The following is a 21,175-nucleotide window of genomic DNA, read 5'->3' as shown; positions in this document are numbered from 1 at the left end:
AATTTTGAACTTTAAAAGAATTCTGAAATATTCGAATGGATAGCTCTAGAAAATGTAAATAGTGCAATTGTATTTATTTTTTTACTTTCAAGTTATCATTGGTCACAAGAATACAATAAAAAGAAAGCCAAATCTGCTTAAAATGAAAGGAATAATAATGGAGCTTTAGGTTCTGATTTTACTTTATATTCATTTATTAACACTAATAAGCCAACATTTTTCATCAAGTTATTCTTTAATAATGTGAGGTGCCACTTGTTTTCTATCCTTACAAAGCCAGATTGATTTATTAATACATCTTTGACAATTGACTTTCTTCTGCAGGCTGCTTGTGGACACAGTGATGAATTTCCCTGCCACCCTGGAGGAGGTGAATGTTACTGTCACTGGTGAGCGAGTCCTCTTCAGAAATCACCTGGAGGAAGAGCAAGGTGAGAATCTTTGATGTAAATAAATGGCAAAATGCTTTGTGTATTTATTTATTTTGCCGTTCATTTTGAGCAGACGTTTCTTGAGTGATTATTCAAGTAATTTTGAAGGCTTTTGGCAGATCCTAATTTTGTTATGCCACTAGGTTTTACGGTAAGGGTGAAGGGTCAGTGTGAAAAGGACCACCTTCTAAAGGCAAATTATATGGAATACAAAGGGATTATTTATGCAAAACATTATTGGAGGAAGTCTGGTTATTTCCAGAAAGCAAAGGTTGTTGGTGAACCATCCTGATGATGGCTGAGATGTGGTGTGTCCACATCAGTTTGTAATTGATGGTGACACCATGAAATTTAAAGCTGCCTACCCTTTCTACAGCATCTCCTCTGATATGCTGTAGATGTGAGTGCAGTCTACTTCCTGCGTCCTGAATCTTTGACCATGTAATTAGTTTTGTTGACATTAACAGTGATGCTGCTGTCCTTATACCATTGTGCTAAAGAAAGGAGTGTCCTTTGTAATCTCAGGTCTTATTATTGTTATGGATCAGATAAATAATGGTGTCATCTTTATCTTTTACTATGGGGCTTTGCGCCCCCCCGCCAGCGCTACGCGCATTGTTAAGAAGGTGGCTGAACGCACCCCAAGTTTCTCCGAAACCCCTCTTAAATGGTGATACAATGGGGAAACAAATAGGGTTTTTTTTTTTTTACCTCCTCTTTGTTTGATCAGCTGTTGGCTTGCTGCTGTGCCATGTGATTTACACTTTGCTCGCCTACCCCTTCCAATCCGTCAGCGCTACGCACTGTTGTAAAAAGGGGGGCTGAACACATCCCAAGGAGATGCAGTTGCTCCTCTGAAACCCCTCATAAACGGTGATACAATGGGAAACAAATAACAGTTGTTGTTTTTACCTCTTCTTTCTCGATCAGCTGCTGGCTTGCTGTTGCTCGCATGCCGCGTGATCTGCATTTCATCTGTCTTCTCCCCAGACATCCTCAAACACTGTTCTGTTATTTCACCGAGCAATATTTTCCATTTGCGATCTTTATTCTCCTTTTTTTTTTTTTTGAGACTTTTGAATTTTCCACCTTCCATTATTTCTAACCTGCTCTGCATGTGTACCACGGGATTTGCTTCCAAAGGTTGTAAATATGACGTGACTTTACCGTCTCGCGGGACATGAAAGTGTCTCTGTCTCTCTTGAAAAGATCATGTCTCTCTTTTTTTTTTTTATTATAATAGAGAGATATTTCTTTTAAAATATTTCTATTAAACTAATTATCCAAGGAGATGGTAATACGCTTGTTTTTATGTACTTGACAACAAACTTTAGTTGAAAGCACCAGCTGTTTAAAACCTGCAAACGTTCAACTATTACATATATGCAAGTCATCTCCAGCACCATGTCTTTTCTAGTATATTAGAATATTTATGTCAATTAGTATAGCAGATGTTAAGAGCAATAAAAACTTACTTGATAAAACATGTCTCATAATTTATAGTTAGGAGGAAAGAAAACTCATCTACACAGCTGTGAACAGAAATCAGAATGCATCATATAAGCAACTACTTAAACAGAAAACATATTGGCATATTCTGCTATTTGGTTCTAAAAAATAGCATTTACAAAATTACTTGGTAATAAATATTCTTCCTTCCAACTGTATAAGTGGTACATAAAATCAAGTAAACATTCTTGTCTGATGCTTATCTCTCTCTGATTTAGAGAATCAATTTTCTGTTCCTCTTCATTCTTGCTTTCCCTATTTTCTGTGGGTGGATTGCTTTCAGCTGGATTTTGGCCTTTATTCCTTTACCTTCTTCCTTGCATTTGGCTGCAGCCTTTTCTCCTGCGTGCCTGTTAATGGCCAGCTTCTTAACATTTGACTCTGGCTTATGGTTGGACAAGCTTAGCAGATAATCTTGTTGTTCTTTTTTCTTCTTGGCTCCCTTACCACTTCTGTGTATTCTTTGTCTTTAGCACTCTCTGGGGACTACTTGTTTGGCATATTTTTTTCATTAATAATGAATAAAGCATAGACAAGCTAAATGTGATCAGACAAGGTATGAACTTCTTGTCATCAGAACTTTTAGAGATTTGATTGCAGCTGTGTTCTGGTCAGACAATAATAGGTGAACAAGGAGAACATTAGGGAGCTCAGCACATTTTCTGGTGGGGTGCCTATAAGAGGATCATTTTGGCAAAGTGACGCCTGCAGATTTACACATGATAGGGTCTACCTCTTAGAAGGTCCAAGATCCTGTTGCCTTAACTCACAGGTTTAGGTGCATGGTGACCAACTTTGATAGTATATCAGTATTTAATGCTGCTTACTCTTCTATAAAACAAACTCTGGCAAGCGTGTTTTATTTTACAGGTGTCCAAGAAAGTGCAGGGGATATTGCATCCTCTGAGGGCCAGTTGTATGTAGATTGGAGGTGTTCCAAGTTATCTGGAATATTACAATTTTAATGTGTCCCAGTACTACACTCTAACAAATTTCTTCATAATGTGAGGGAGTGCCTCTAGTCTGTATTGTAGACATCCCAATCTCTTCTATTTCAAGAAAGAGATCACCGTTATCTTTTTAATTCAAGGGGTAACCACTCGCCCACAAATAATTTACACTGTTGTTCTTCCTACAAATGGTGCACACAGATGTAGTTGAAATTTTTACTTTCATATACAGAAATGAAACAAAGGTGTTTTTTCATAAATCATAAAAGGGAACAGAAAATGATGCTGCACCTGAAAGCTACAGTATGTAAAGCAATGAGTAATATGCCTGCAAAAACGGTTACCTTGTCCCATGGAATCTAGTACACTTATGGGTCCCATCAGTTTATGACATCTGTCTTGCAGCTCTACAGGCTTAAAACACACTTTCCTTTTATAAAAGTGAGCAAACAGAACAAACATTTAAACTCCAGATGGTAATGCAGTATTCAGACTGTAAAACATAAGCTCACCAGTAAAATGCAGGAACTTTCTAAGTAGCTTTAGATAGATTTTTTTTTTTTATCCAGAGAAATTCAGTATGCCTTTTATAGAATACTGAGCTTAGTGTGGCACAAGCTGCGTAGAGCCATCTAATTCTGCAAGGGGTGCCTTTGGTACCCTGGTTAAAGAGAGAGAGAGAGAGACAAAGTCCGGTCAGAGAAAAAAATTGGATTACATCACATTGTCTGCTGTCAGGCCTGGGTATGGTGCTTGCCAACAAGCGTCTGGTGGTCAATTGACATGACTTAGGCTTGGCTAAGTAGTAGCCATGTTTGCTAGATGCTCACAGAGCAAAGTGTGTGGGTCAGAAGTGATGTTTGTCTAGGATCCAAACAAGTGAACAATGGAAAATTCTACTCAAGATATGGAAAGTCATTTGACTAGTGAGGAAGGAGTAGAGACTTGAGATAGAGATTGACTGGCTGACTGTATCTAGCGAATGTTTTTCAGACTTCTCTCCTCAAGCAGCATCTTGATTCGATGATGCTGTCCCATAGGTCCTATGCATATGGAATTTGTGCCAGGGAAATAGTGGGTTACCTCATTTGAACTTTGTTACAAAAGTTTGTTTTTTGCATATAAATGTCTAAAAGCTATTCAGTGTTTGATCTTCTGAGAGATGATGGGTGTATTGCTTGATAGATTACACGAGGCTCAACATGTCATCCTACTGGTAGACTTCCACCGGCAGGTGATAGAATGATGATGAGTGTGACAGAATGATGATGACTGTCAAATTGTTACTAGATTTCTGTGCCTGTCATGTACTGTCTAAAACCAATGCCATGTTTTTAGTGTCATTATTTAAACTGAGTGCAACATCCCCTACAGATGAGTGTCTCCCACATGGATATTCTGAATAAGCCCTGTTCAAAACCACCATGATGTACTTTGCTGCAAGAAAATATGGCTGGAAAGTGGTTCTGTGCTTGTCATTAGCAGCAATCCTACCACATGTTAGTTGACTCCATTGATTAGAAAATGGCAGAAACATCTTCACGGTATTACAAGGAATGTCTCAGGATAAAAGTGTTACCAGCAAATTGAGAAAGCAGTCAGATGGGGGCAGCAGATGTTTAGTGACTCCTCTGAGAATAGTAACAATAAACATGTTAATTTTAATAAAATATGAATGAAATTAGTGAATGGCTGTCAAAGTATTAAGCATTTTGTCAATGTTTAATGGATTAAGTACAGTTAATTTTCTGTATCACTTTTATTTTTTTTGTAAACTAATATGATCACTTTATTTATTTAAATGTATTTGGAAAGTTTAAACACACCAGTTGGCTAATCTGAAATCCACACAACTGCAATTTTACACAGCAGTTGCTCTTCTTTAAAATGAAAATCCTCTCAAATAGTATTTTTTTCCTCTTACTGATGTTTAAGAATGCTTTTTTCTTTCTCCCAAACCCATAAAAGTCCATCAGCTGTATTTACTTTGCAATTATTTGTTTCGAGCTTTGCGCTGTGCATCAGAATTCTCAGATGCCGCTGGTGGTGCTTCCTGGTATCACATTTCTTCTCAAGACCCTTCATTTTGTATAAGCAAACAAGGTTAGGTAAATGTTGCACGTGTAAGTAATAATTTATCAAAGCAAAGGAGGGCAAGTAACCGTATAGACGGAAGAGTATTTTGGACCAAATCAGGTTGATTTGTTTACTAATGTAAAGACATAAGAGTAAATATTTCTGTTTTTCCATTTTTTTGCACTTTAGTTCTATTTTCAGTCTTATACTTACATTTTGCATTTAATTGCAACATTAGTGACATAAGCAACAAATATATTTCTTGGAAAAATAGCGGAGTTATTTGTCTAGGATGAGTAGATTACAACTACAGAGTTCTAGTAGAATAAACAACATTTGATATAATCTCTCTATTATATAAAAAAAATCCTGGGACTAGACGTAACTTTTTCATAGAGACACTTTCAAGTCCTGGAAGACGAGACTTTGTGCCAAGAGATTTAACCACTCCTGGGGCTGGAAATAAAAGACAAAGAGTAGATGACAAAGTAGAATGTCGTAAAGAGGTTCCAAAATGTTGGTATGATACACAAGCAGAGCAGGTTAGAGATAATGAAAGTACTACAATTCGAAAGTCTCAAAAAATGATAGTAAAGTTCGCATTAGCGCAAACGGAAAATATTACTCGGTGAAATAACGGAACAGCATAAAGAGATCAAATATATTGTTCGGATTTAAACTTTTAAGTTGGAGACTGGTAGATCATCTAAATCACGTTGCCATCGGGGAAAAGTAGTGTTTCTTCCCAATGAAGAGGCGTGTCCGCGAGAATTAAAAGATTTGTTGTTTGGTGAAAGTGAAATCCACATACCTGAGCGGCAGAGACGTGAAGTGGCTGGCGCATAGCGCAGGCCGGGGGGTTGGCGAGCGTTTTTTAAATAAATAAATAAATATGTATTCCACTTTATAATACTGTACAAGTCATTTATTAAGTTTTAGAAAAAATAGAATTAAATTGATAACTATACTGTTATTAAAATCATCTGAGGTAAATAAGCATCAGATGTCAACCAAGTTCTTTTTATGAACATTTTTTATTGTATTTCCGGGAGCTTGTATAAGCAAAGGCCTGTTTGGCCTCCCTTGTGAGCAGGACATATAAAGCTGTCCCTGAAGAAGCAATGTGATTAGAACATTAGAACATTCTAAACGAGAACAGGCCATTCAGCCCAACAAAGCTCGCCAGTCCTATCCACTTATTTCTTCCAAGAATACATCAAGTCGAGTTTTGAAAGTTCCTAATGTCTTACTGCCTACCACACTACTTGGTAGCTTATTCCAAGTGTCTATCGTTCTTTGTGTAAAGAAAAACTTCCTAATGTTTGTGATCTCATAAGATAACTTCAGTATCATTCAAGTCGAAATTATTTCTTTACAATCATGGTGTATATTTGTTTTCCACATGAACTTGCATTCTAAAGTGAATCATATTTTATAAATATTTAAGAAACAATAGCCCACTCTTGTGTTTCCTGATGGAGCTTATGGATACCGGGGTCCCATTATAAAAAGAATGAGCCTTACAACTTAACAAATACATAAATTTTTTAAACCAAAAATGTTATCAGGTATTGATCCATGTTTTGAGATTACACACGAATAGCAAAAGAGTGAATCTGTGTTGTTTTAAGAAGGTTTAAAGTAAAATGAAAGCAATTGTTATGAAATTCGGTCATTTTAGGCGCCTCACTTTGCAAAGTTCGTCTTTTTTTGCCACACATTTTCAGTCCTGGGTGATGATGCTTAGATTTGACTTGCTGTCTCTATGCTGTAAACAACTAAACAGTAATAACTGAAAAAAATCAAATGATTGCTTATATTCTTTCACTATATGGTTGCTTATTTCTCCATTTCACAAAGATTGCCTGCTGTTGCTGGATTGATAATGCACGCTTGTGTTTCAGTGTGAGAGTGCACCCATGTACCATGCAATCCAGTGGTAAGAATTGAACAGATAATAGGCATCCATCTTCCTAACCTGCTTACCCAGGGCAAGGTCGTAGTACAGCTGTGACCTATCCCAGCAATCATAGGAGGGTAGGCAGTCACAACACCTGGACAAGATGCAAGTCCATCACAAGGTAAACGCGCACACACACACACACACACACACACCACTTTAAATCACCAGTTCACCTGAGTTAAATTAGGTTGAAGTTTAGTACAAATATTTTAACATAAGTAGAGTAGTAGCACAGAGCTGTCATTCCTGCCTCACAGTGCCATGTTCTATAAGGAGTTTGTATGTTCTCTCCGTGTATTTACAGGTTGATTTGTGTCAGCGAATTAATTCACTCAAAAACATTGCACTCAGCTTTTTTCTTACCCTATCCTGAACAACTGTGACTCATTGTGCATTAAAAAATAAATAATTGGTCAGTTGCAGTTTAGTCTGCTCTGTCGCACACTTTTTCATATTTTTTTTTTTTTTCTTCAATTATATGTGTGCACATATGATACGACACAAAAAAGTTGGCTTGGCTGTTCCAGAATTCTAAGGCTTTTATTAAAAATATAATGCAGTATAATCAGTTGAGTTTATATTTATCGTTGTGTGCACAAAGTACAGTGAAGCTCATTTGTGCACTTTCTGGCCTTCTGCATAAATATCCTTCCATAAGCTGCGTAAAATAACACAGAATGTAAAGGGCGTTGGGTTGTCATAACTTCACTACTACAAACAAGCAAGGAACGTAAACCTATCTTGAGAAAATAGTACCAAGAATCAGAGATAAAATGTATTATTTCTACTTTCCTTTTGTTATCATAATGATTCCTCATAAACACAGAAGATATGTGTGTGTGTGTGTGTGTGTGTATATATTGTGAACCTTGACCCGGACACAGACAGACGGACAACGGTTTCTCACCCAACACACTCATATTTATTATATACACTATGTACAATATTTACGTGCACCCCCAGAGCCTCCAGCACTGATCCCCCAAAGTCCAGGCCTCACAGTCCAACTGCCTTTCTCCTGGCCGCCTCCAGTCCTCTCTCCAGCTCCGTCCTTCTTCCACCCGACTTCCGCTACTCAATGAAGGGAGGCAGCCCCTTGTATAGGAACCCGGATGGGCTCCAGCTGCTTCCCGGCATTCCTCCACAGACACGCCCCAGTGTGGCGGAAGTGCCAGCTGCATACCCAGAAGCCCTTCGGGTGTCCCTGCTCCTCTTCCCACCCCAGCACTTCCTGGTGTGGCGGAAGTGCTGAGGTCCAGGGTTGTTCAGGCACCAGGGCACCACCTGGCGGTGGCCACGGGCCCCTACAGGGTTGGGCTTCCAAGCCCTCTACCCGTGGCCCCCAATACAACCAGGGCGGTCGCCCCGTCGCGGTCTGGAGGAGGTACAAGCCATCCTCTGGTCGTCCTGGGCGTCCCGGCTGGGTTTTTTTTTTTCTTTTCAAAAACCTTTGCTGGTTTAAAGTGGACATATTTGGAAAGATTTTACGCTGTTTTTTTTATTTTTTTTCACTTTTGGACCCCGGTACCCTTCAGCCCAATTGTAAGATACTTAAAATAAAAAAATAAAAAAAACCTACACTTGAGAACACAGTATGAAGTGATAAATTATTATATACCATGATTATGTAGAAATAATTTTGCCTTGAAAAGGAAAAACCTTTAAATCAGTTTCTGCAATTTCCAATGTCTGACATTGTGATTTATGGTCATAGTGAAGCAGACAAAAATAGAAAATTGCAGATGTTTAAAGAAAGAGGTATTGCTCAGATGAAAACGATTATACCTGTTGCGTTATCTGTCAGTATTTCAGCTTCTATTATATGGCTGCAAAGAGCTGTAAATTTCAGTCTAGTCCCATTCCTGATTTATTTTGACTAACATTTCTCAGCAACATGGTTGGCGAACCTGCTTTCTGCCTATCCTTCTTGAGCATTCCTCTAGTGGTTTCCAGCTAAACGATTTTTATGTTATTCTTGGCTTTCAGAATCCCGTATCAGATGCTTTTTTCTGGCATCGTCAGATCTTGGATTTAAACTGCTTCTCTTTCTTGAAGGCATATTATTTTAAAATAAAAAAGGAAATGGAAGTAGGAAAACATTACTGACTATTTCCCAGTATGTGAATGGCTAGATCCGACCGGGTGTACTCTCCGTGAAAATGTTTAACTGTCAAAGTTTGCGAGTTCATTCCTGGGGGCAGCACCAAGGTGATGCGTACATTGCCTTTTAAGCAAGTCTACCTTTAATCTATACATTATTTTTATAAAAATCTTTTTCTACGCATCCTAAATTTGGGAATCAAAATGTAAGAAAATAATGTGTCACTTAGTAAGATTTCTCAAAGAAGCTGCCCCCAATCCCCCCTCCACCCCCCCAAGCCAAAATAGTAGCCTATACAGTACTCAAGCCTCTGGGGTCAGAAGCGATTGTCAAGTGAGAATACATGTTTGAGAACATCCCATTGTAAACTGTGGCAAAATCCTCCCCACCCCTTCAGTATATGTTTCAGGGAAGTAAGCATGGGCTACTCAATACCTCCCCCGGGACGCTAGATGGCAGCCCCACTGGATTGCAGTAGAGCCTCAGACCCCCGCAGGGCTTCATGGGAGTTGGAGTTTGGTGTAGCCCAGTTGGGATCCGCAGGTGCCGCCAGGAGGTGCTGCAGCAGGACTTGCTGGGCCTTTATGGGCAGCGTTTTCACCACACCCGGAAGTGCAGCTGGAACTAGGCAATCAAGCACCTGGAGCACTTCGGGGGTGCCTTATAAAAGGAGCCAGCAGCCACCACTTGGAAGCCAGAGTCAGGAGGAGGGAGACAAAGCTTGATAGAGAGGAGTGGTTGAGAAAGAAGAAGAGGAAGAATTTGGTGTTGTGTTTTTGATTGTGGGACTGTGTTGTGCCTGTGGGGACGAGGAAGGCGTTGCCCACAGGCGAAGAAATTGAAGTAAAACATTTGTTTTATCAGTGTGCCTTCCGCGTCTGTCTGTCAGGTCAAGCACCAATATAGCGCCTTTTGTTACAGGATGTACAACGTGTTAAAACACTGCAGCTATTCTGGCATGGCATGTTTGCATTTCTAATTAGGCAGTAGGGTTAAATGTATTTAGGCATTTGTTTAGATGTGCAGTCAGAAAGTGGATAATGTGCAGCTGAATCTGTCCATCTCCTGGTAGATTCTTTGATTCAGGTGTTTTGCGCGGTGAAATCTGCATCTCTTGTGGCTCGTTCTTATCAGCTGTCGTAACGGTAGTCCTTTTGACGGAGTGTGACACACTGTTTACTTCAAATGCATATTTTGCAGTTCATATTTTCATGAATAGAGCTGTCAATCCGTTCAATACTACAATGATAGTGTAGGAATCAATATAACACTGAACAACAGAGAGCGGACACACAGGACCTGCAACAACATATCATTCACGTTCACCATTCATCCATTGATAACAATGAATGCCAATGTATAATCTGATGCTACAGAAAGATATTTTTTCCTTGAATCAGGTTTTTATTCTTAAAATCGGTTATGTTGATTTTTAAAACATGCAATGTGCTTTCTGCACATGCAACACACATTTATAAGTCGTAATAGGGTTTTATTTTTTTAAAGGAGTTTTTTGACTGCAGACAGTTGATCGTAAACAGAAACTTGCCTTCTGTCGGATCAGGTTAATTTGAGCACTGCTGCTCCTTGCAGTTCAAAATTACTGCCCTTAAGTTGAGCTCCGGCTTTATGAGGCATTGGATTGGTTTAGAAATGTGGCACTTGGCCATCAGTCATTTTCTAAACTGCTTTATCCTGTAGGGGTCATGGGGGTTGCTGGAGCCAATCCCAGCTAGCATAGGGTGCAAGACAGAAACCAATCCAATCCATTTCTAGATGAACACACACACACACACACACACACACACTCGTACTCTCCAACCACACACTAGAACCAATTTATTATCACCAACCCACCTAACTTTCATGTTTATGGACAGTGGGACAAAACAAGAACACCCAGAGGAAAAGCACACAGACACAGGGAGAACAGGCAAACTCCAAACAGGGAGGACCCAGGATATGAACCCAGGTCTCCTTACAGCAAGGCAGCAGCACTACAACTGCACCCCGATGTCGACTGCGATGCTCAGCGAGCCATCAAATTTTTCCAATCCAGCTTTAAGCAAAGTTCTCCCTTTGTTGTCTCCAGACATGTATATTATAAGCCTGGCTTCAGCGTGGCTACCTACACTGTGACCATAACCAAGATAAATATACATACCATGTAAATCGGCTCTAGAGTCATGACCGGACCTAGAGACAGACATCATTAGCTTTATTTATGTAGACTAGGTCAGCGGTTCCCAAACTGTGGTATGCATACCACTGGTGGTACGCAGAGACTTTTCAGGTGGTACACATCGTGGTCCCTGAAATTTAATTTATCTGTGCAAAACCCTTTATGACAAACCTGTTGTGAGCAAAAACCAATGAAACTGTTTAAATACAATAATTTGTGGATTCCCAAATTTGTGTGTGGTATGAAATTTCGTCATCTGAATAAATAAAACCTATTATTCGAATCAGTATTTAGTTCATTGAAACGCTACCATAATTCCGTTTCGCGGAAGTCAACTTCTTCACTGTTTAAGCTTTTGGTCACTAGATGAAAGCACAACGCCGACACTATTTAGTCTTCGGTAACTCTGCCTCACAGAAACCGCTCGTGTTTGTTGTTATACGTGCACTGCCGCTGTATCGCATCGTAGTCACTAGATCTAAGCACAACGCCGATACCATTTCGTCTTCAATAACTGCGTCACATACAGGCCAAAGGCAGGATTTAGTTTCTGGGCGGAATTTGTCGATTTATGTACATACACAAATTTTTTCATTAATTTTTTATGCATAATTTCTTCCAATTCTTTAACTTTTATTCAGATTTCGGGGCGGTTTAGACCGGAACTTCCCCCCTTTACAGCTCTCCCTCCCTTTCAACAAGGTGCAGGTGGTACGCAACACAACTCACTTAACCTCAGGTGGTACTTGACGTCCAAAAGTTTGGGAGCCCCTGGACTAGAGGACTCTGCCCCCTGCTTGCTTCACTCGCCCACCTCCGGGTTTGGTTTACCGGATATACAATTTTAAAGAGATTGTTATTTTCATGGGAATTGTTACATATGCACTATTTTCACTTTTACTTTAAAACTTTAGTTATACAATATTTGGTATTAACGTTTCTTGAAGATCGCATTGAATTTTGATTCCATGTTTGGACTTACATCATGACAAAGCAATGTGTAACTGCCTGTGAGTGAATATCGTTTCTTCTCTCTAATAAATAAAAATTTTTTTTTTGAATGTTTGTCCATGCTCTTTCTTCTTCGCTTAGTCATTGACATGTCATCTACAACGTATAAAATTATTGTCCTGAACAAATTTTTAAGAGCTGAGAGCGCAGGAAGTGTGTCTGACGAAAGCATTCACACAACTGAGGTTAGATGACCGTGATCTTGTTTGAAAATAGTTGTAAGTAGGGCGCGACTATTTATGTAGATATGATCTGTTAAATCATTATTAGCTGTCCATGTAAGCTCACTTAACATTTCAAATGGTTCCTTTTATTTTTCATTTAGGAGACACTGGCACCTTGCTTTTCCTTTTTACTTTCTCGTAAACCAAAGTATAGGGAAATTATTGTAATTGTCCAAAGATTTGATGTCAAGATTTTGACGAATCTCGACGATTTAGACCTGCCCGAGTCCGGAATTTTTGGAATTATGTCTCTGTGTGTGTGTGTGTGTGTGTGTGTGTGTGTAAACGCAATAACTTGAGTACGCTTTCACTTAGGTCAACCAAATTTTGCATACAAGTATTAGGTATAAAACGTAGATTTCTGTCAATGCTTGGGCTGTTTCTGCTAACTGGAAGTGGTACTTCACCTTTTATTCATGCAGCTACAGAGTCCAATTTATTCAACTTTACTTTTATAATAATTGTTCAGTGTATTATTTATTTGATTTGATTTGTTGCTGATGGTTCTTTAATGTACATAATATAAAAATATAATCATTGTCTTTTTTTTTTTCTTTTCTGTAAAGTGCTTACTATTTCAGAAAAAATAGTGCATCTAGAGAGAAAAAAGTATGGATGAACAAATATATATATATATATATATATATATATATTTTAGTTTAAAAAATCAGTGGTTTTCTGTTTTTTTTTGTTTTTTATGCCTTGAAACTTAGCCAGACGAATGGATAAAAAAAGAGCAGAAGCAATATTTTTAGAGTTGATTTTTTTTTCCCCTCCTTTGGAGCACATGATGCATAGCATGAGACCATATGAGGCAGCATTGTGATTATTCAGCTTGTGTGTAAACCCTGCTAAATTATGAAGGGGCCCAAGATTAAATTCCACGAATATGTTAAGAATTTGTACTTGGATTAAATCAGGCAGTTTCCTGAATGTCCATTTTCTTTTCTCTCTTTCTCTCTCTCTGTCTTCCCATACCTCACAGATATAACTAAAATGATGGTGACTGAGATGAGCATTGCAGCTGATGAATTTGATCATTTTGAAGCACAAGAAGACATTAGCATCACTTTCTGCCTAAAGGAACTGCGGGTATGCAATTGGAGGTCTGTCTTCATTTTGTACAAAAATGTGGCAGGGTATCTGGTTGGGGCGAGGAAGGAAGGGAAGCACAATATATTAATAAAAGAAGAACACAAGAAAAATTTGTTCATGCACCTGAGCAATTAATCTGCCATTATCTTTCATGTACCATTTCAAGAATTTTTACAGAGTAAACCAGATTACAGTCCCTTCACTTTCAATCCACTTTTTCTGATTAGGGTTGTGGTGAGAAAGTGCAGACCTGCATAGACCAGGCCACCCTGTCCCCGGCCCTTTTTCCAGCACTTTTACAAGAGTTCCAAAAAGCTGGTGATTTTATTGTTTTGGCCACTGCCCAGAGTTCATGGTCATAAACAAAGATGAGAATGTAGACTGACTGGTAAGTTGAAAGTTTTATCGGTACTCCTGCAGCTGCATTGATCGCTACTTGAAGTGCCTTGACCTGCTGCTTTGTAGGGAACCGATGCCCCTTGAAAAATAAGTGTTAGATTTTACTCAATTGCACACTTACAAGCAGATGGCAAAGGAGAAAATACTACTAATAACAGAAAAATAATATTTTGTATTGAAATGCTGATTTAACTTATTGATAAAACAACAACTGTTAAAGGAATACTCTTGTCAAATATTTTGTATATGTTACTTACCTCATGTAGTGTGTACTGGTAGCTGAGAAAAAAAATTAATCTTGTTTTTACAAACAGAGCAGAAATGACACATTTTCTAACATAACAGGGACCAATGGTGACCATTGTTGGACCACACCAAACAGTTTCAAAAATTCAAAGAAAAGAATCAAAAATCTCATGCTACTCATGTCACATAATCAACATCTAGTCATATTCTCATGGTGTTCCAAATACATGCATTTTTTTTTTTTACTAAAATATTGTTGAATCAAATACCTCTGGAAAATGCTGTCTTGAAGATTACAACAAATTACACATGGTGTAACTGCGGGTGAGTAAGGCAGGATCAATCACGGGTCAGATGTGTGCTGAAAGAGATCCCTCGGTCCAAAGTTTAAAGATTTAGTGAAAATTCTGAACGCATGCTAAGGGGATGCGGTCGGATCAGCTGCTGTCTTGCTGCTGAGCTGCGTGTTCTGCTCGTCGCACTGCACATCGGTCATTTAAAAGCCTGTACAGCAGCTGTTCTTTTGTCTTACTGCCTTGTCTCACGGAACATCGAAGTGTCTTCCAAGAAGATCACATCTCGACACAAGATTTTTATATTATAATAGAGAGAGATATTTGGGTGGAGCATTACTTTGCAGTACAAGGCAGCACCTCATCAAGATAAGATCTCTGGAACAACAGAATCATGGACGTGTTTCTCGTGGAATAACATGGTTGTGGCTCTTAAGATGTGTTTGGTTACTTAGTTTGGTTGAAAGGCTAGATGGCTTGATACATTCAGACAAGACAGCGCTCTTTGATAGGCAAACAACTTGCACTGTGCTGCAGTCTTTATCAATATTCACGTTGTTTAGTCAGTTGTAGCCCATATTAGGCTAATTGTGAATGTTTTGCCAGTTCTCTGTGTATATGGATGAACTTGAGTTTGACCTTCTTGTGAGTTTTAATCCAAAGTCTGTCTCTAGATATTTATCTCAAAAGGATTTGTCCCACAGCTGATATACCATTTAACATTCCTAGTTCCTTGAAAAAATTTGTATGTGTGGATAAATGCAAACTAAATATTTGAGTAACTGTAGGCAAAAATTACATCACTGTATGTCTCCATAACCATTTTTAAAGCAATATAAAAAAAGATTGGTGCCTAACGTAAGAACAAGACCCAGAGGTACCTCGGGCATGTAAGCATGTTTGGGCCTGCCGAGTACTTCAGTAGGAGACTGCTGGAAGAGGTGTTGGTGAGGCCATCAGGGGGTGCTTACGCTTTGGTCTGTGTATGGATTCTAATGACCCAGTGCAGTGACAGGGACACTGTACTGTAAAAATTGGCACCGTGCTTCAAATGAGATTGACTGTCTGTGGTCATAAAGGATTCCCAGGCATCCTTTGAAGAGAGTTCTCTAATGACCGGTCTAAATTGCCCAATCATGGCCTCATTCAATCAGGCCCCCTAATCATCCCCTGTCTGTACTTGGCTATCTGTCTCGCCCTTTCGCCACATAATAGCTGATGTGTGATGAGTGTACTGTTGCAAAATGGATTCCGCTGTAGCATTCAGGTGGATGCTGTGCATGAGTGATGGTTGAAGAAGTTCTTCAGTGTCTAAAGTATGTGGAGTAGCTATTAAAATCTCTGTATATAACCTTCATTTGGATCTTGATCTTTGTTTTTCTGCGAATGAATTAGAAGAAGAAGCACTAGATGGCAGTAGAGAGACAGCTAAAACATAGGCATTGCATTAAGAATCTCCTCCAGGCTTATACTACTGAAGACTGTAGTACGCCAGTCACACCTCAAAACACAGACATTCAAACTAAACAAATTGTTGTGCTTTAAATTAACTAAAGAGATCTTCATTTAGATCTTGATCTTTGTCCGCGAATTCCACGAATGCGTAGACCACCTTCCAGTTTTTTAGTACGTTGTTGTTACTCACGGATGTCAACAATGTGCCGGAATAATGAAAGGGGTGGTGGACAGTGTTACGCTGGTTAGCTCCTGAGGCCTGGTTAGAGAATGAGATTGCCGAAGATAAAAGGTTCGTGCCTACATAACATATGAATGAAAGAAAGACAGTGGGTAAAATGAATGACAACGTAACAGCATATTCTGGAAATTATTATTGTTACGTTGTAGCCGGCGAGTGCTGCGCATCTCACAGTTGTACCGTGGCTTGTTCACATGTCAGTGAAGTGATCCCTATTTATGCTTTAAAGAGTCTGGATACCTATGTGTCCCCTTTATAACCATTGCTCCGTGTATATTGCCTTACTCTTTGGATTGCCACAAAGCAACCTGCGAGATTGGAGAAAGGTTGAGAAGACATCGTGAGAGGAAACGATAGCGTCGTGAAAACGAGACGGACTGTGAACGGACAGAAGCAGAAATGCTCCCACACCACCACATACAGTAATTACTATTCGGACAGTGATTCTGAGTAGGCCATTGCTATCGAATCAATGTCCAAGGGTTTTCTTTTGTAATTTTGTTTCCCTTATAAAAAATCATAATGCTGTGCCACAAAGGGTTCAGTTCACGACTGGCAGCAGCATTTAAACAGGGAGCCCTTTACAGACAACTTTAACACGCGCAACGTAGTTGGGCGCACATGGCTAGTGCTATATAAATGTAATTAAACTCTGCCTAGTGGAGCTGCTCACTTTTTGATTGAGATCAGCATTTTATTCTGTTGTGGGAAAGGACCAAAAGCTGTACTATGTATTTGGCCTCCTACAAGGTGAAAAGTGAGGGTCGAGTACTTTGCCATTTAAGTAATGGGCAGGAGCAAAATGATTACAATAAAGTAAAAAATGTACTAAAGAAATTAAGAGTTTTAATATAAAACTGCAAGGAGGGGCACATGGTAAAAAGGCAGCACATGATAAATAGGAGGTAGCTGTCCAAGTTAGTCCTGTTGCTGGCACACTTTTCAAGTCCCGTGATTGTTCATTTTACACGGTACTATTAAGGTATAGCAATACAGTAAAAAAACTAAACAGGTGGGCCTTCATTCTAGATCTGAAGATCAAGGTGAGATCAAAGTGGTAATATTAGGCAGAGTGGGCTTCTGACATCATATTAGACCCCGACTTACAATATACGCCCATTCAAAAATGGGACACTTAATTTTTTTATCTTTACTATCTGTTGTCAGCTTCTCAGATACATCAAATTTTGTTGCAGCAGCGCAGTTACCAATTTCTTTCACCACTTCAACGACTTTTAATATAAAACCAGCTTCATATTTTCTTCTGAACACTCCATCGTAGATAAAGGATGCTCTTATGATAAAGGTGTATGAGGGTGTGAGATCCAAAAAACAGTGCAAATGTCTCTTCAGAAATAGTTTGGGTATTACCGTGTGGTCACATAGGCACAATACATGGGGAAAAATAAGGCTGTGTCATAATCTCTTGGACCAACAGTGTGAGTTTTCCGCATTCGACTTATACGACCGACATTATAAAACACCAGAAATCATACAGTAAAATCAAGTCCCAACTTATCTGTGAGTATATACGGTATACACACACACACTACCAGTCAGACATATTAGAACACCTCAGTTTTTCCAGTCTTTCTTCAAATTTATTTAATCAGTTGAAATGCAATGAATGACCTAAAATGGTGAAAAAGTAAGCAGTAAACGGGCAGGGTTTTACTTTTAAAGTTTAGGTTAGTAAAAAATCTCAGAATATTACAAATGGGCCTTCTTCATGGAAGAACTAATAGGTTACAACCTACAGATGCTCTGCAGCAATTCAAGTAAATGAAGCTTTGCAAGTTGAAGCAAACAGTTTCTGCGGGTGTCCCAACTTACTTAAAAACCCTCTTGTGTGTCTTAAAGCTGAGTTGGAAGAGACCGTGTTACTACACCCTCTGAAGTCCTACTTGGACAATATTCTAGTGATAATGGCAAGAAATAGGCAATTACATGAAATGAGACAGAGTGTTATTATTACAGTTAAGAAGCATAGCCCTTTCATTTAGAGAAACTGCAAAAAAGTGTCATTCACAATTCCAGTTGTCATGAGGTCACTGGTTCAGTTTTGAGGATAAAAGCATTTGACGATGGCGAGTACAATGGTGTCCTACCTACAGTACATAATCCAAAGGCAACTGCAAACTGGAAGAAACCCTGCCAGGAAGAAGAGATCAGGCAGACCCAAAGTCACGGGTCAGTGGGAGGAGTGTCAGTTTGTACTCTTCCAAATTCATCTTATTTGACCAACACTATACAATACCGGAAATTATATGGTAAAATCAAGCCTCGACTTATCTGCGGGAGAACTTAAACGTGAGTATATACGGTAATTACCAGAAACCAGAAGACACGTACAATGCAAGCGCCAAAGAGAATGTTTTAATTCTGGACACCACTGTCCACATTTGTCATATTAAGTACCACTATGAGTATTAAACTTAAATAAAAATTAACTTTAAACAGTGGCATACAAGTGCCATTTTTATGAACTGTCATTTGGAAAGTAATCTCTAATCAATCCATAATATTATAGAAGTAGAATTCCACCATCATCAATTCCACATGTGGCAGGAACATTGGGACATTTGAATGCCAAGTATGTGAGATAACCAACAGGTACAGCAGAAAAAAATAAGTTACTTACCCACTATTTAATCTCTGTGGTGTGTTTTATCTATAGTGTACTGTCACTATTCAACCTGTGAATGTGAAAAGCGTGGTGTAATATTCTCTTTATTTTGCCAGGGCCTGCTCAGCTTTGCAGAATCATCTGGACTGCCTATAAACATCTACTTTAATGACCCTGGCAGGTAGGACAAGTCATTGTCATCAGTGTTGTTGCTGCTGCTCCTTGTATACGTTCCAGAAAAGCACATGCAGTATTGCATTGTATAGTAATAGTGTATTTTGGAAAACCTTTGCTGATCCACCATGGTGCTTATTGGGACGATAGCAGTGGGATAATTTGAAAATCACTTTTCTGTGTGAAAGGTGTAAAAGGATTTTGTGAGTACAACATTGACCCTTCTTGCAACTCTGTCTTCTTTTAGGCCCGTTATTTTCAGCCTTGATGATCCCGTCCTTGAAGTGAACTTTGTCTTGGCGACTTTATCAGATGAGGACACCAGACCCCATGAACACACTGGCGCAAAAAAGCGGTAAGGTTTTAAAATTGCCATATTAGCCAAAGGTTTAGTATCAGATTATGGCCAGCTTCTTAAATGTTTGCTTATTCCACAGATGTCCTCCACAGGCAGACACTACTAACAGTACATTTCTCAGTGATGACATTGACGCTTACATGATTGAGATGGAAACTACTGCTTTGGAAGAGAAACAGGAGCTGCCAGCTGACGTGCCTAGCTGCAGTACCGAAAGGGGAACCCATCATGCCTTAGACTGCTTTCAGGAGAATTCAGGAAGTGACACTGAGAATGAAGAGGATGTACCAGGAACCCCTCCCCAAAAGAAGGTGTGTTCATATTGCATTATAGCCACCTGTGCAAATGGAAAGAATGAAGATGGTGACCACCTTTTTTTTCTTTTTCATCTCTCCAGTTTCGTTCTCTGTTCTTTGGCTCAGTCCTCTCTCCCGCCTCTCGGGGAGCTGACCAGACATTACTGAATCAGGAAGTACTAGCTGAAGCCAGCGATGAAGATGAGGCACCCAAATGAGGACTTTTTGTTTTAACCCAATTTGCTCAAGAGATGCATCTTCATGAATGCAAATGAGGTAGAGGTCATTACAGCCAGTGGGCCTGCACATTGAAAGGTACAATGGTGGGTTCCGTGTTGGTCTCTGGAGTGAATTATGTTTTAAAATAATCACAGTTTGGACTAGACCTAGCATGGACAAGTCCACAAATCTGATGACCTGGTATGGTGTGGCAGGTCTCTGTACTGGTAGAGACCACAGACAGTATATATGATACTGTTTTTCCATTTCAATAAGGATAACCAAGGGGCAAAATAAACAAAGCAAGAAACCACTTGTTTCACACATGTGGGTTTTATTACTAGAAAGTCTGTTATACAGAAGTTGCTGAAGTATTGTAAACAGGGTAAAAAAAAAAATACCACAAGAGAAAGATTGTCGTTTAATATATTGGTTAGAGAAAAATGACATGAACATAAAATCTGTTTTAAAAAAAAAATGTATTAAAATTTTTCAGGAAGAATTTCTTTTAAATCAGACAGTAGTTTACAGTTCACAATGTGCAGCCTTTTTCTGAGGGAGCGGCACAACTGATTTTTATGAATGGTTCATTTTCAGTATTTTGTTAAACAGGGGGATCAGGTAGCAAATGCTGTTGTATATCCAAGCCCCACACCCGTACATTTTAGATTCTTGTTTGGTGGACGCCTTTACTGCTCAAAAGTCTACTGTCTGCAGCCATGTCATGAAAGACTTGTGCTGTTGCTTCTGCTCCGTAATAAATTCTCCAACACCAAAAGCTCAGATCTTCACCATTCATGCCATGCCTGTCAGCTTTCCTACTGAATTATTTCAGATTAGTTAAAAAAAAAAACCTGCCACCCTGTGCGTTATTGAGGGAAAACACTCAAGTCTGATTTTCAGTTTTAGCTTTAGCGTGTAGGGGCTGCTGGTGTTCATTCATGGCCTTCCTTCAATTTGGAAGCGAGGTAAATTGACTGGGTGCCCTCAACACAGACACCTCTGCATCAGAAAATGTTAAGCTACTTCCAATGGCTTACTGCTCAGTGATTTTTCAAGCAAGGATGTACAGATACTTAAATAGCAGCTAATTAGCATCTTCAGGGAATTCAATGGGGCTGAAGAAACTCGCATACAGCAGTGAAGTCCAGAAGGTTTATTGTAGTCTTTTCCACATCTTTGTTTTAACAAGTTATGATCTTAACTGAGGCAAGATAAACATCTAAACTTATTTGCAACGATGTGCCTTTTAATTATTACTTTTTCACTGTTTTTATTTAAAAAGTGGTGATCTTGGGCTGCAGAAATACTCTTCCACGAGAGAAG

At 39.1% G+C, this 21,175-nt stretch overlaps 1 protein-coding gene across 2 annotated transcripts in view; it reads left to right on the top strand.

Annotated features, from left to right (window-relative positions):
• rad9a (RAD9 checkpoint clamp component A) overlaps positions 1-20,702 on the top strand; it is a 37,170-nt gene extending 16,468 nt beyond the window's left edge. For both annotated transcript variants that reach the window (XM_039767538.1, XM_039767539.1), the window contains 6 exons: positions 325-431; positions 13,433-13,539; positions 18,919-18,983; positions 19,224-19,331; positions 19,414-19,645; positions 19,732-20,702. In XM_039767538.1, the coding sequence (XP_039623472.1) occupies positions 325-431; positions 13,433-13,539; positions 18,919-18,983; positions 19,224-19,331; positions 19,414-19,645; positions 19,732-19,848 (736 nt within the window). In that variant the 3' untranslated portion in view covers positions 19,849-20,702. The remainder of the gene's footprint in view (positions 1-324; positions 432-13,432; positions 13,540-18,918; positions 18,984-19,223; positions 19,332-19,413; positions 19,646-19,731) is intronic.
• Positions 20,703-21,175: the final 473 nt, after the last annotated feature.

The sequence above is a fragment of the Polypterus senegalus genome, chromosome 10, assembly GCF_016835505.1.
Source record: "Polypterus senegalus isolate Bchr_013 chromosome 10, ASM1683550v1, whole genome shotgun sequence".
In the NCBI taxonomy this organism is placed as follows: domain Eukaryota; kingdom Metazoa; phylum Chordata; class Cladistia; order Polypteriformes; family Polypteridae; genus Polypterus; species Polypterus senegalus.
This window is presented reverse-complemented; position numbering and strand designations above follow the sequence as displayed.